General features: G+C 39.1%; 1 protein-coding gene across 10 annotated transcripts in view; it reads left to right on the top strand.

Moving 5' to 3' along the window:
• The window catches only part of PKP4 (plakophilin 4), a 213,957-nt gene that overhangs the window by 113,157 nt on the left and 85,985 nt on the right, over positions 1 to 14,815 (top strand). For 8 of the 10 annotated variants that reach the window (XM_039494065.1, XM_039494067.1, XM_039494066.1 and 5 more), the window contains one exon: positions 800 to 834. In XM_039494065.1, the coding sequence (XP_039349999.1) occupies positions 800 to 834 (35 nt within the window). Of the gene's footprint in view, positions 1 to 799; positions 835 to 1,370; positions 1,387 to 7,549; positions 7,682 to 14,815 lie in introns of those variants that run through there. The other 2 variants (XM_039494071.1, XM_039494073.1) reach the window with 2 other exon arrangements.

Here is a 14,815-nt window from a genome sequence, read left to right as displayed (position 1 = left end):
TCTAATGAAATACACAGATATGCTAATTTGAATTTCTCATCCACCAGCAAATGCGGTAGTATTCAAATATATATTAAAATCTGAAAATGTTAATGTGGAGGGAGCAAGAGTTTAAATGGTCATAAATAAATTCATAATGTGAAGGAATGTACAGTTGTAGAGCTATACTGATAACATACTTATCTGGTGAGACTTTATTGCACAGGTCGTGTATATCCTTGAGCATCTAAAATTGTTTTGTCTGTCTTAACCTTCAAAAATATGCATATTCAGTTATATAACTAGTGTTTTACTTTTCATCAGTCATAATGTACTAGACATCAAAAAACTGCTTTGGAAAATAATAGAATACATCTGCTAAAATTTTTCATCAGCCTTTGTTAGTTGTAATTTATTTCAATATAGTGTCCTTCATACAGAATCTTGCAAAATGTTTTACAGCATTATATTGATGATGTCACACCTCAGGTATGCAGTGTATATCACAAGTCATGCACTTATCAATCCTATTGCAGATAGGTTTAAATGCCACTTAGTGTTGTGAAATACTTAGAGGCATTTCCTATGATTAATACAATAAAGTATAACTCACAATGATTCTGAATGTTACATTGTGCAGAATAGAAAGCACGACATTAGTAACATTTACTTGAGAAACATCTGTTTTTTTTTTAATTTATTCTTCGCTGGTTTTTGGATAGTTTCATATTAAGAAACAATGTTTAGTTTATAAATCCAAAATAGCTCCCTTTTAGTGATAAGGGAAATAAATATAACTTTTTTTCCCCTTTTTCTGTAGCTCTACTGAGAAGTCATTTCCTTGGAGATCAGCAGGTACAATCTTTTTCTATGTAAACTTTTCATCTTATGGTTTAAAAAAGCAATTTATTTTCCTAGCATTCTCTCATAATTTACTACCTGTTCTAAAGTAAACTGAATATTAACCTTGATAGCACAAATACTACGTATCTGTTGAAAGCATCTTGTGCAAAGTAGTAGTTTTTTTATATACTTTTGTTTACACTTGTGTGTTACCTTTTATTTTTGTAAAGTATATTCCAATTAGAGTCTATTTATAATTTTGTCTATATGGTAGTTTCTTATGCCTTTGAATTTTCTTGAGAGAAAAATGAAACTATAAGAGAAGCTTTTTTTGTATATTGGGTCTCGTCTGCAATTATTCCATTATGTACTGTAGAAATTTACTCTTCATAGCTGATGTCTGTGACAATTATACTATGACGTCTAAGTTTGAAGATTGTTTGTTTGTTTTTCTTTTTGCAGCTCCTCCCTGTTTAGGCAAAGGCAAACTTGTCAAAACAATCTTTTCTTTTCTATTCACTCTCTTCAGTGCATATGGCAGCTTCCCTTCCTAAAACAAGGAAGGTTAGTCCTGTGGTGTGTTGTATTCTACTTCTTATCAATCTTAGACAGTGAATGTGGATGGAAATCTTCATAGATTTTAAAATCAAAAGATCATAGATTATAACAGGGGTAGGCAAATTTTTTGGCCTGAGGTTTTTGGCATCAGGTTTCTGAAATTGTATGGAGGGCTGGTTAGGGGAGGCTGTGCCGGACGGTTAGGGGACGCTGTGCCTCCCCAAACAGCCAGGCATGGCCCGGCCCCTGACCCCTATGCATCCCCCCTCTACTTCTAGCCTCCTCCCCCCCCCCCCCCGTTCCCTCATGGCCTCCCGGGCCCCCCACCCCATCCAACCTCCCTCTCCTTCCTGACTGCCTCCCCCGGACCACTGCCCCCACCACCCCATCTGCCCTTCCTGACTGCCCTCCCCAGCCCCCTCCTGGGACTCCTGCTCCCATTCAATCCCCTTGTTCCCCGCCCTCTGACCTCCCCAACCCCTATCCACACCCCCGGCCCCAGACCATCCCCCCGAACGGCCCGGTCCGCGATCCAACCCCCCACTCCCTGCCCCCTTACCGCGCTGCCTGGAACACCGGTGGCTGGCGGCACGGCTGCACCAAGACAGGCAGCCGCGCAGCACAGAGCACCTGGTCAGGCTGGGCTACGCAGCTGCGCTGCCCCAGGAGCTCACTGCTGCGCCGTCCAGAGCATTGCACCGGCAGTGGAGCGAGCTGAGGCTGTGGATGAGGGGGAACAGGAGGGGAGGAACTGGGGGCTAACATCCTGGGCCAGGAACTCAGGGGCTGGACAGGATAGTCCTGTGGGCCATGCCGTAGTTTGCGCACCTCTGGATTATAATGATTGAATCTGACCTCCTGCTTTAAACAGCCAATAACATTTCAATCAAACTCTGTAATTTGTCACTGAAGAGGCAGTCTCTGCCCTGAAGAGTTCACAATCTAAACAGACACGACAGAGTGGGAAAAGAAACGTGCACAAGAAATTTAATTGCCTGAGGACAGTGCCAAAGCCAGGGACAGAACCCAAGTCTCCTGACTCACAGTCCAGTGCCCTTTGCACTAGTTCATGTGGCCTCTAATTACAGGTTTATATCTTAAGCACAGTTGTTGGTGAAATAAAATTCCAATTATAGTTTCAGCTAGACATTGGTGCCAGTTTAACTGCCTCACTGCATTATTTTTTTTAAGAACCACTTCTGTAGATCAGAAATTTCTTTACTTCCTAGAAGATATGAAAGTAGACCTACCCTTTTCCAGTTTCTGCTGTAGAAAGAATCCAGTTTTAGAAATGTGCTTATTTATTCAGGCTACATCATGGTTAGAGTTTAAACTGCACTTCAGAGTTTTTAGTCTCTCTCAAGTGAACTCTGGTGGGTAACAGGCCTGGCTTCCTGCACATCAGTCTGGGTGGAACCCCAGATCCAACTCAAGCTGAATCTCTAGGCTGCAGTCTCTCTATTTTTCAGCCATGTTAATGCAACAGGCCCAGCTGAGTTTCCCCTGAGGAGTCTGTGACAGTATAAATCTGCAGTGACACAAATAGCTCTTCAAAACAGGGTATTATTTATTCCTTTACCTAAAGGTATGTAGCACACAATAAACCAATAAAGTATCTGTACGCCTATTCCTGTCACCTAACCCTTAAACTTTCCTTGTAAACTTTGGTATGTTCAATCTAGTGCAGTTACCTCCATCTCTGGGTTGGAATAAACAGTTTGTCCTGCCTGTCTCTGTTTCTCCTTGCTTGTCTGTAAGCTCTCACTAACATGCCCTGGGTGCCCCCCTTCTTAAGACCAGTATCTTTAAAGTTTTAGTATACCCTTTGGTTCTGGGGGAAAAATACAACACACCAGACTAGCTGGAGTCAGACACAGGGTATTCTCCCCCCCCCCCCCCCATTAATGGTTTCCTCACTGTTTCCCAAAGGACTCTTGGTACATCTTATCATAGCCCCTTATCATTGCTATTGTTTCATTTCCTGTTGGTTTCTCCCTTACAGCCTCCTTCATTTTAATACTGCATTCAGGCACAATAATAGTGCACAGGTAATCTGAGGGGCATATGATATTTATAAAAAAAAAAATACTACGTGTAAATGCCTCATTCGCCTCAGGCTAATTTGTAATTATGGCCACCGTATATCCTTTGAACTCAGCCTACCTTTCCTCCCAACATCTTGCAATATGGTGTGGTTGTATTTCACATTTGATGATACGTAATTGGTGAGATAGTAATTCATTTGGCTAAAGGTAATTTGCAGTGCCCATCTTGAACCATAAAATTATTTCAGTATATTTACAGTAAAAGTGCCTAGACTTTGATTAAATATGCCTGATTCTTCTTCAAGTGATTGCTTATGTCATTTCCAAGTAGGTGTGTGCGCACCATGTGCACGATCGTCAGAAGGATTTTCCCCTAGCGGTACCCAGCGGGTCGGCTGCGGAGCCCCATGGAATGGCGTATTCATGGCCATCTATATAGGTCCCTGCTGACCCACTGCCTCTTCAGTTCCTTCTTACCACCTGTGATGGTCATTGGAGCAGCTCTGTCTTCCGTTAGCAAGCGATTCCCTAGAGGTCAGTGCCGCACAAGAAAAAGAGGGCTGACAGGGTGCAGTCCCCTGCTAGAGCAGTGGAGCATACAGGCACCAGTGAGGGTGTGTCCTGCGTCAGGACACCCAACCTTGGGTCCGCCTGTACCAGCACCATCGACTCTGGCCTCTCCAGCAGGTCTTTGAGTCCAGCCCCAGTGGACTCCCTGGTGCGGGAAGATTTGGAGGAGGACTTGGATGCTCCCTCCACAGCAGACACGTTCGAGGCAGCCAGGGAACTGATTACCATGACGGCCCAGTCCCCTGCTCCACCGGCCTGTGCACCAGTACCAGTTCGGCATAGGGGCAAGCCTTCTATGATGCAGCACCGATCATCTTCGCCAAGGTACTGCTCCATGGTTTAACTTTCTTTAGTAAACCCAGGAGGCAAGCCTAGCAGTCTCATCAATCAAAGTGTACCTGGCTGCTATTTCTCTTTCCACCCGGGTGCAGCGGGGCAGTCAGTATGTGCTAACACCACGGTTGGATGCTTCCTTAAAGGGCTAGACAGGCTGTACTCCTAGGTGTGGCAACCGGTCCCTCCATGGGACCTTAACCTGGTCCTCTCAAGGCTGATTGGAGGGGGGGGATGGACCTTTTGAACCTCTAGCAACTTGGTCTCTGCTTAACCTCTCTTAGAAAGTGGCATTTCTCGTGGCTATAACTTCAGCCAGAAGAGTGTCTGAGCTCAAAGCTTTAATGTCTGAGCCCCCTTATATAGTGTTTTATAAGGACAAGGTGCAGTTGCGGCCTCACCCAGCCTTTCTACCTAAAGTAGTCTCACAATTTCATGCAAATCAGGACATCTTCCTACCAGTGTTGTTCCCAAAGCCTCATGCTAATGACAGGGAATGCATGCTCCATTCCCTAGATGTTAAACAGTCACTGGCTTTTTACATTGAGCGGACGAAGCGATTTAGGAAGTTGATGCAACTCTTCATCGCCCATGCTGAAAAAATGACAGGCCTGCCGATCTCATCCCAACAAATCTCTTCTTGAATCACGGCCTGTATCAGGACATGCTATGACCTGGCAAAGATACCAGCCCCAGGATTGACGGCACACTCCACAAGAGCGCAAGCTTCATCTGCAGTGTTCCTAGTGGAGGTCCCTGTTTAGGATATCTGCAGGGTGTTGACATGATAGTCTATTCACACCTTTACGTCGTGGTACACCATCACACAGCAGGCTAGAGACGATGCCTCATTTGATAGAGCAGTGCTGCAATCTGCAACTTGGTGAACTCCGACCCCTTTTCTGGGTACTGCTTGGGAGTCACCTACTTGGAATTGACATGAGCAATCACTAGAAGAAGAAAAAATGGTTACCCACCTTTTGTAACTGTTGTTCTTCGAGATGTGTTGCTCATGGCCATTCCAAGACCCACCTGCCTCCCCTCTGTCAGATTATCTGGCAAGAAGGAACTGAAGAGACGGCAGGTCGGCAGGGACCTATATACATAGCCATTAAGGCGCTACTCCAGGGGGCTCCACAGACAACCCAACGGGTACCACTAGGGGAAAAATCTTCTGACAATAGTGCACGCAGTGCACACACACCTACATGGAGTGGACATGAGCAACACCTCTAGAAGAACAACAGTTATGGAACGTAGGTAACCGTTTTTTATCTATATAAATAGTAATAATAACTGAATATGCTTCCATGTTTTTCTAATCTTCCTTGCAATAAACTCAGTCTTGTGTGTGTGCCATTAAAATAACCATGGTGGCAAATGTAATGCCAGAAGTGTGAAATCAAGATTTTATTGTGTAATTTAAAGGTAAATTGACTTTGTTTTATTTTTCCTTACTGTGATAGATTTTCAGGAAGCAGTTTACCAATGGGACATATCTAGAAAATGATTTCAAAAACAGTTTCCTGCCACAAGATCATTTCAGAGAATATACTAGAGAACATATGTTGTTTCCTGGTTTTTTCCTATGCATGAAGATAGGAAAAAATAAAGACCTTTGCCTCCTGGGTTTACTAAAGAAAGTTAAACCAGACATTGAGACATCACAGAATGTAATTTCTTATGAAGTGAACAAAGTAACCTTTTCCCCTCCTTTGGCTTATACTTAATTATAAGACCTCAGACTTCCCTTTTGTTTATGCCCTTTCTCAGGTTGGGTGCTAATAAAGAAGTCATAAAATGAGGAAAATGGGCTTTACTTTGTCTCACAGTGCTTCTCACAAGATGTGTCCCTCTGAACTCTGAATTAAGATTGTGGTCTTTTCCCTCTTTTTTCCTTTTATAGATTAGATTTAAGATCTTAATATTTACACCACTGTAATTAGTTTAAACTGCAGTTCTGGTAATCAGTTTGTCTGCCTAGGTGATTTGTGGAAGGCATCTAATATTAAAAAACAAACCAAAAAACAAAGCTGATACTCGCTACAGCCTAGGTTTTGTTTTTTCAATTACTTTTATGGAACATGGAAGTGCTTATGGGCATTCTTAGAACACTTTCTAAGGGATAGCAAATAAGTTTCTAATCTTGTTGTTATACTCATTACATCAGAATTCAACTTTTAGTGACTTATGTGGTCTGGCAAGAAGTTATATAGGAATGTTCATATAAAACCATATCTATCTCCCCAAATTTAAGGAGAGGATAAGGGATATGTAATATGTGAAAAGCTGAATTTACCAGAAGTTTTAATTGGAGGAAGATTTAGTTTTTGTCCTGAAAGCATTTTAAAGTCATCCGAAATTTAACTTTTCCTTCTCTTATTCCCTTTCATATTTTCTGTTGTTAATTTTTTATCCCATTTTGCTTGTTTATCTAATGTTCCAGTATCTCTTCATAGCTGAAAAAGGAGATGTCACTTGATAGGTTTCATTCTTGTTTGTCCTGTCCTCATCTCCTCCTCTGTGCTCCACACAAACACACACATGCACATCTTAGTTGTCTCTTTTCCTCCTCAATTTTCTCATATAGCAAATTTCTTCTCAGTCATTGTTTGTCTCCATGACTTCCCTAAAAGCAGTTCTGCCCTAGTTTTTCTTCTATCTTTTTCTATTTTTCTAATCCCTCAAATCTCCTTCCATTTGTATATTTCTTTCCATCTTTCTGACTTTTTCTCTTCCTCCTTGTCCCCGGAGTGAGGGTTGCACTTATCAAAGTGGTGTATCCACAGCAGTAATAGCTGGAGCATCAGAGAGACTCCAAGTGATCCTTACTTCTATGCCTTGTGCAGGAGCCTAGGAATACAGTGCTTCTGCTGCATGGGATTCCCCTACTATTATGCCCAATTTAAAATCTCACTGAAACTGACTCAGGAGGATGCTGCCCACATTCTTCTATATTGTGCTGCTGATATTGTTTGTTAAATAGGGATCATCGAGAGCAGTGGTCCTCACACCGTGGGGTGCGCCCCCCCAGAAGGGGGGGAGAAATGTTCTGGGGGAGAGGCGGCAGGGCGCAGCTCTGTCCCCAGCTCTGCTGTGCCCCTGTCTTCTTCCCGACCGCAGGCACAGCTTCAGCGTCAACCACCAGTTCCCGGCCCCACTCCCAGCTGCGGTTCTGCTCCTGGCCATGGCCCCAACCGCGACTTTTCTCCTTACTGCAGCTCCAGCCCCGCTCCCGGCCCCAACCATGGCCCCATTCCCAGCCACAGCCCTGGCTCCTGACCACAGCTCTCAAGAGGGGCACGACTGAAAAAGTTCATGGACCACTGATCTAGAGCAATTTCTGAGCCTGAGTAATAATGAAAAAATATATATTACAACAAATTGTATCATTTACTTATAATGTAAATTGATGTAAAAGTCTTATTTAACATTATTTACCTTTAAATTGAAGCAATAATAGAACTATGATAGATTGTGCTTACTTATATTTTTACTATTAAGCTTTATTTTGAAGACTTGTCAGCACAGGATGCTTTACAAACCAAGACCTGGAAAAAAAAATACTGAAGGTTACAGATAAATGAGAATACGACCTTAAATCATTTTTTCTTTTTTCCTCTGAAGTTAGTAATTTACAACAGAGAAAGACATCAGCACATGATAAGATGTGAACTTAAATGAAAGCTCTTTATGCACCAGTACTATTGTACAGAATTTATAACAGAGGTATAACATGAAGTATGTTGTTTTGCAGATGCTCATAAATACAATATTGGCTCAGCAATCATGTATAAAAAGCTATTGAGGGCTTTGGTTCTCATGATTTATAGTAACACAAAAAGCTAGAAAGAGAACAAACCATTTTATTGTGCATTCCTACCAACACCCAGAACTCCTTTCAAAACCTTAGGGATCTTCCAGTTTTTATCACAACTGTCAGTATTTTCTAGGTGAGGAATGTGGGACTGATGCGAAGTGTTGATTCTGATTCCATCATAGTAATGCCTGTGTATTACTGCACAAGCCATTTTGATTCCCTCTTCATTCTTCCTCTGTGTCTCCTCAAATAGTGAAGGTTATTGTTGTCAGTTGAAACGGTCTAGTACAGTCCATTGATATTATATAGACGGCACCCCTTGTCTTGTTCTGAGACAAAAAGAAAGTAAAATTAAAGATTAAAATGGTTGTTAGAGACAAATGTACAATAATTTAAATGTAGTGTTCTATCCATGCAAACTTATTGCTCAAGACTGTTAATAATATTGATCTCTCGTACTCAGTCATCCAGACAATGTTGAAAGAACTGTAGGAGGGAGACATTTCAACATCCATATATTATCCTATATTCTGTGCAACATTCATGTAGAAATGATTAGATGTAATAGCACTTCATGTCAATTCTACTTATAATGTGGTCATAATAGTTGCTATAGTGAATTGATTGCAATGTCATAATAACCCAGATGTTTCTGACCTAAAAATGTTCTTCCATCAAGTAATTGTGTTGATTGACTAACCAGTCCTATGAATTTATCAGCAGTTAGTGGGAAGTGTTAATTGTTTTTTAATCTATAATTTGAAAGATATTGAACACCTCCTGCTCATAGAGGCAAATTAGAGAGTACAGTTTGTAATGTGGATTTTCTTTTATGGTTGCTTGCACAATTATTGAGGCATTTGATATTTTGTTTAGATCTACGTGCCAGTAAAACTCAACATGTTTCCTTTTTGCTTCATAACTTTAGGCACAAATAAACTGTGCCTGTGTTTTAGAGCTGTAATTTGAAGCACGGTGTAATAGCAGTTGCTTTCGTACCTCATCTGTTTTTCATCCTGAATACCACCAGTTTAACATACCTGGTTAGTCCTTTACCAGGGTTTGGGAGAAGTTTCGTTACCTTTTAGCTGTCACATAAAATTTTGATTTTTTTTTTAAAGCAAATTAAAATATTCTAGCACTCCCTCCTCTTCTCTCCCATCCCAACCTCCAGGCCCAAACTTTGGCTCACTCCAGAGATTTACTTCTTATCGATGCTCCTGTGCTAGTGAATGCCTCCCTTGGGGGGAGGGATAGCTCAGTGGTTTGAGCATTGGCCTGCTAAACCCAGCGTTGTGAGTTCAATCTTTGAGGGGGCCACTTAGGGATCTGGGCAAAAAATTGGTCCTGCTAGTGAAGGCAGGGGGCTGGACTCAATGACCTTTCAAGGTCCCTTCCAGTTCTAAGAGATTGGTATATCTCCAATTATTACCTTACCTTAAAATCTTTTGACCGGGTGGACTTTCTCAACTCTGAACTTTTTCTCTCCTGTAGTTATGCTATATTCCTTGCTAAACAGCATTTATCCAGACTTAGAGTCCCCTGTCCACAATCCTAGCCTCTTACTAGGCACCTCATTCTTAACTCTTGCCTGACCTCTGCTTCTTGGGGCTTTATCTCTGGTTCCCCTGTCTGGGTGATCTCACACAGTTATGTTTCATTTCAGAGTAGCAGCCGTGTTAGTCTGTATCTGCAAAAAGAACAGGAGTACTTGTGGCACCTTAGAGACTAACAAATTTATTTGAGCATAAGCTTTTGTGGGCTACATCCCACTTCATCGGATGCATGCAGTGGAAAATACAAAAGGAAGATATATACCATTTTGATTACCACTACAAAAAGTTTTTTTCTCTCCTGCTGGTAATAGCTCACCTTAACTGATCACTCTGTATATATACACAGAGAACATGAAACAATGGGTGTTACAAAGGAGAGTGATCAGTTAAGGTGAGCTATTACCAGCAGGAGAGAAAAAAACTTTTTGTAGTGGTAATCAAAATGGTCCATTTACAGCAGTTGACAAGAAGGTGTGAGGAACAGTGGGGGGGAAATAAACATGGGGAAATAGTTTTACTTTGTGTAATGACCCATCCACTCCCAGTCTTTATTCAAGTCTAATTTAATGGTGTCTATTTGGCAAATTAATTCCAATTCAACAGTCTCTCATTAGAATCTTTTTGAATTTTTTTGTTGTTGTAATATTGCGACTTTTAGGTTCGTAGAGGAACATCCCTCTGCCATGTACATTGGCCAAACCAGACAGTCTCTACGTAAAAGAATAAATGGACACAAATCAGGCATCAAGAATTATAACATTCAAAGAACAGTCGGAGAACACTTCAGTCTCCCTGGTCACTCAATTACAGACCTAAAAGTCACAATATTACAACAAAAAAACTTCAAAACAGACTCTAACGAGAGACTGTTGAATTGGAATTAACCTTTCACAAAACCAATCTTCAATAAAGTAGACAGTCTGATAATAGCACAGAAAAAAGTGTTGCTTCAGACATGGCACCAAGATGGTCAGGTCCTTCCAAACCAAGAATCTAGCTAGTGCAGTAAAATAGGCAGGAGGGATCCTTGTCTCATAAGTATGCAGCTTCTGTAGTAACCAGTATCCAGTTGGAGATTATTCTTTGAATAATGGCTTTCTGTTTTGTGTTCTTATTTGACGTTTATACATTTTAAACAAATTAAAGTATGAGACAAAATAAAGTGATAAAATAGCATGTCAAAATACCTTAAAGATTTTACCAGGCTAACTTTAAAAAAAAAACAAAGATCAGATATCATCACCTACTGTATTTCCAAATAACCTGTAGCCTTACAAGGCATAGGTCCAAATCTATATATATTTTCAGAATATTCATAGGATCCTAAGATTGCCTTTTCAGAGAGAGTCTTCAGTTATGGCTTGGGATACCAGAAGTAAGAGAAACAAGATTACTGAAGTACTGAACCAAACAAATTAATTTTAAAATGTAATGGCACTGGCAATATAGCTGGCATTATGCACTTAGTCAAAGTCAGGGTCTTTGATTTTTAGATTATTTTCTTTGGGAGGATCTTGTATAGGATACTAGCGATAACCCACAGTGTTTGAAAAATGCCAAGAGTTTTTCTTTTGTTTTATTTTAAATTTCTTACTAGAGAGCTAACGTTGATGGTTTAATGTTTTTTTTTTTCAGGGATATATCTCTAATATATTAGCACACCCCTTTATGTATTTGTATTTGTTTCTAAAGAGGAAAGAGCATGCATGCATAAACAAAAACACCATCAAAAAAAAATAGTTGAGTAGTTGCTGTTGCTGAAAAGTCTTATTTCACTATCAAACCCTTTAACATTTTATGACCAGCCTGTTATTTTGTAATGTATGCCATTACAGTAAATGTTTGAAATATCTCTATCTTCTCTTATTTCATTTTGAATGAAGTGAATTGAAAAAAAAAATAGATAGAAGATATTTTATTTTTTTTTTTCAAATTCAAATTCTTCTTTGAGAACTACACAACACACATCATTTTGAAAAATTGAAAATCACAAATCACACTGCCCCACTGTTGTCCTGTTTGTTGAAATTGAACTGTGAATAAATCTGTATGTCTTCAACGTGTCAACATTATCATAGTGATTTTCATCACCTTTATTTTCAATTTATCTGAAAAATTCTTGAAAGACAAACTGAAATTTTTCCAGTTTTGATTCTTCTCTGAATTCATTATCCCAATCATACGATATATAATTTCCTTTTTTGATACTTGAGAGAAGAACTTGTTTTATGGTTCCTTTTATTAGAACTGAAGAATTTTTAATTTTTGAGAAATTTTTATTTTTTAAATCTTTTTTAAAAAAGGAATAATTGCCATGTCCATGATCCCTTTGTCCATTTATCAGATCAGAGATCTTGACAGTCTCAGTACTGATAGATACAGAGGAAAAAAATGTTTAAAAAAAGAAATTCTCAATAAAAATGACGAATATAATATGGAATAATTTTTAAATCTTAATATTAATTTTTAATTATAATTTAATTATTAAAATATTATTAATATTTAATTAAATATTTTTTTTTTTTTTTTTTTGAAAATTTTTTTTTTACTTTTTGATCAAAGGTTTTCTCAGTCAGTTGGTTTTCAGTTGTTTTTTTTTTTTTTTGGTTTATTTAAAAGAAAGAAAGAATGGCAAAGAGATCAAAAGAAGAAAATGAAAGAAATCTCGAAATGGCAATGCTTAATAAATCGTGATCATTTTTTCAATCCAATCCCATTTATGCAAAAGGTTTTTCTTGAAATTCGCCATTAAAATTTCCATCTTCCTGATGTCAATCAGTTGTTCTGTCAAACAAATCATCAAATTTTTTTTTTTTTTTTTATTTTTTTAATTTTTTGTTGAAAAACAAAAATCAAACTAAAGATTTTTTTTTTGGTTATTTTTTTTTAAGTTTTTTTTTTTTTTTGTTGTCAGTTTCATTTTGTGCACACATTTTTTTTACACACACATTTAACAAACACAAACCAAATAAATGATCATTTTTCAAATTTCTCTCTTCTCTCTTCATTCTTCTTTCTCAAAGTTACTTTCTCAAAATTTTTACTCATTCTTCAGTACTTTTGTCCTTATTTTTGTGTGATTTTTTGTTTTTTTTTTTATTATTTTTTTGAAAAGACAGCCACAACTACTCACAGCAAACCACAGAAAACCACACAAAAACACTTGTTTTTTTTTTTTGTTTACTTTTTTTTTTTTACTCACTTTTTTTTTTTTATTGCTTTTTTTTTTGAACCTCTGTGTGTGTTTAACCAAAAGTCTTGGTTTCATTACATCTATTTTAAAGGTATGTCAAAATTTTATTATTTTTTAAATTTTGTTTTTTTAAATTTATAACTTTATAAATATTAAACCATGTACTTTTTGTGCACTTGCTAGCACTTTTTGCTGCAATAGCTTGCTTGCCAATGAATGGTATGAATTCTGAATGATGCTATGCTGATGCTATCTCTGTAATCTTTCTAACTCTACCTCCAGTCAAGCCAGCTCCAGCCATCAGTCCTTACACTTACATACACACATCAGTTTAAACATTTTTTTTTTTTTTTTATTTTTACTGTTGAGAATATATCTTCTCCGGTACATCTTTCCTTTAGTGGCTCACAAAAAAGTAGTTCTTTGTGTATTTCATTATTGAAACAGAATCTAGCAAATACCATTGCCTTCTCAAAGATTCCTGAAGTTCGGTGGGCATCCAGCTGTATAGCAAACCTCCCACACTGCGTAATTTGTTCTAATACTTGTTTCTTCAAATCTTCAGCAATGTTTTTATGCGTCTTCCAACAGTATTTGCTGACAAAGAAATGCATTTTAGTTTGTTGTTATATTGTTTTCCGTGTATTATTTCATCCATTTTTACCGCAGCAGGAAGAACAAGTGTTTCCCCAATGGTATGTGGCTTTTTGTCTTTCGCTATTAAGTAAGAAATCTCAAAAGAGGCTTCTAAACATTTATCATTAAGTTTAGTGGAATTTTGTAAAGTACTGGATTGAGTATCACATGAAAAATTGTAGAGGTTTGTCTTCACATTCTGGATGCTTCGTTTTTAAATGTCTTGGTAATCGTGATGGCTTCATACGATCATTAGCTAATATCTCAAGGCACAATATACACTTAGGGCGAGGTTCATCATTAACGATAGTGGATGTAAATCCATATTTCCAATAGTCTTCTTGATAATATCGAATTTTTTTGGCCTTCTTGTCAGATCTGATTAGATCATCATTGTTTTTACTTCATAACATGGCTAACAAAGAGCTCGAACTAGGAGTAGAACTGTCAGCTCTGCCATTTTCTTGTTGTTTGCTTGTGTTCCCATTATTAGTATTATCTTCAATCCACGGTTTCTTTGCAGGAATCTTTTTATGAGGGTTAGTTTAGTTAAAACTAGATAATATAATTTGTAAATCCACTTAACCGGGCACTTGTTAAACTGCAGTACATCGCAATACGCTGAAAGTGAATGAACGAGTGAGGGCACCACTGTCAACCCTTCCGCATTGTGGAACTCCCACTCTTCCCTCAGGATACCTCGCAGGGCCAGCTCCAGGCACCAGCGTAGGAAGCATATGCCTGGGGCGGCACACTGTAAGGGGCAGCATTCCGGCCAATCTTAGGGCGGCGCTCCAGCCGCCTTTCCCCCCCTCCCCTCCTGCCACACTGCCCTTTTGCTCCGGCAGTGCTCCTCCTGCTGTACCCCCAGTGGATTGCACACTCCACTTTGGAGAACACTGCACTAGAGTTACAGATCTTTGCAAAATAATGAAAAGTCCTGAGCTCCACCCACTGCCTGACCTGGGCTCCTAAGACTGATCTCCCCCTTCTTTGAATCTGCATTCTTGTTAGCTTTACTGGCTAGGCATAGTTCCTCCTGCCTGCCTTCTGTCTCTCCAGCCCAGTCATCTTGCATGTAGCAATGGATTTGTCCTCCACCCTTCTGCCCAGAGAAGCACTTTTCCTTAAATATAGTCTCCAGGTCGAGGAAACTCCAGCCCCTTCTCCCAGTCAGGCTTGTGTGTAGGGAGTAGATTGTTTCATGGTTATGGGCTGGTAATTGAAGGACAATCAGAGTCAGTGTCCTCAATTATTGTCTTGATGATGACTTCTGAGATCA

Source organism: Mauremys reevesii, linkage group 11 (genome assembly GCF_016161935.1).
Source record: "Mauremys reevesii isolate NIE-2019 linkage group 11, ASM1616193v1, whole genome shotgun sequence".
Lineage (NCBI taxonomy): Eukaryota > Metazoa > Chordata > Testudines > Geoemydidae > Mauremys > Mauremys reevesii.
The sequence above is the reverse complement of the archived record's forward strand: the minus strand, read 5'-3'. Positions and strand labels throughout refer to the sequence as shown.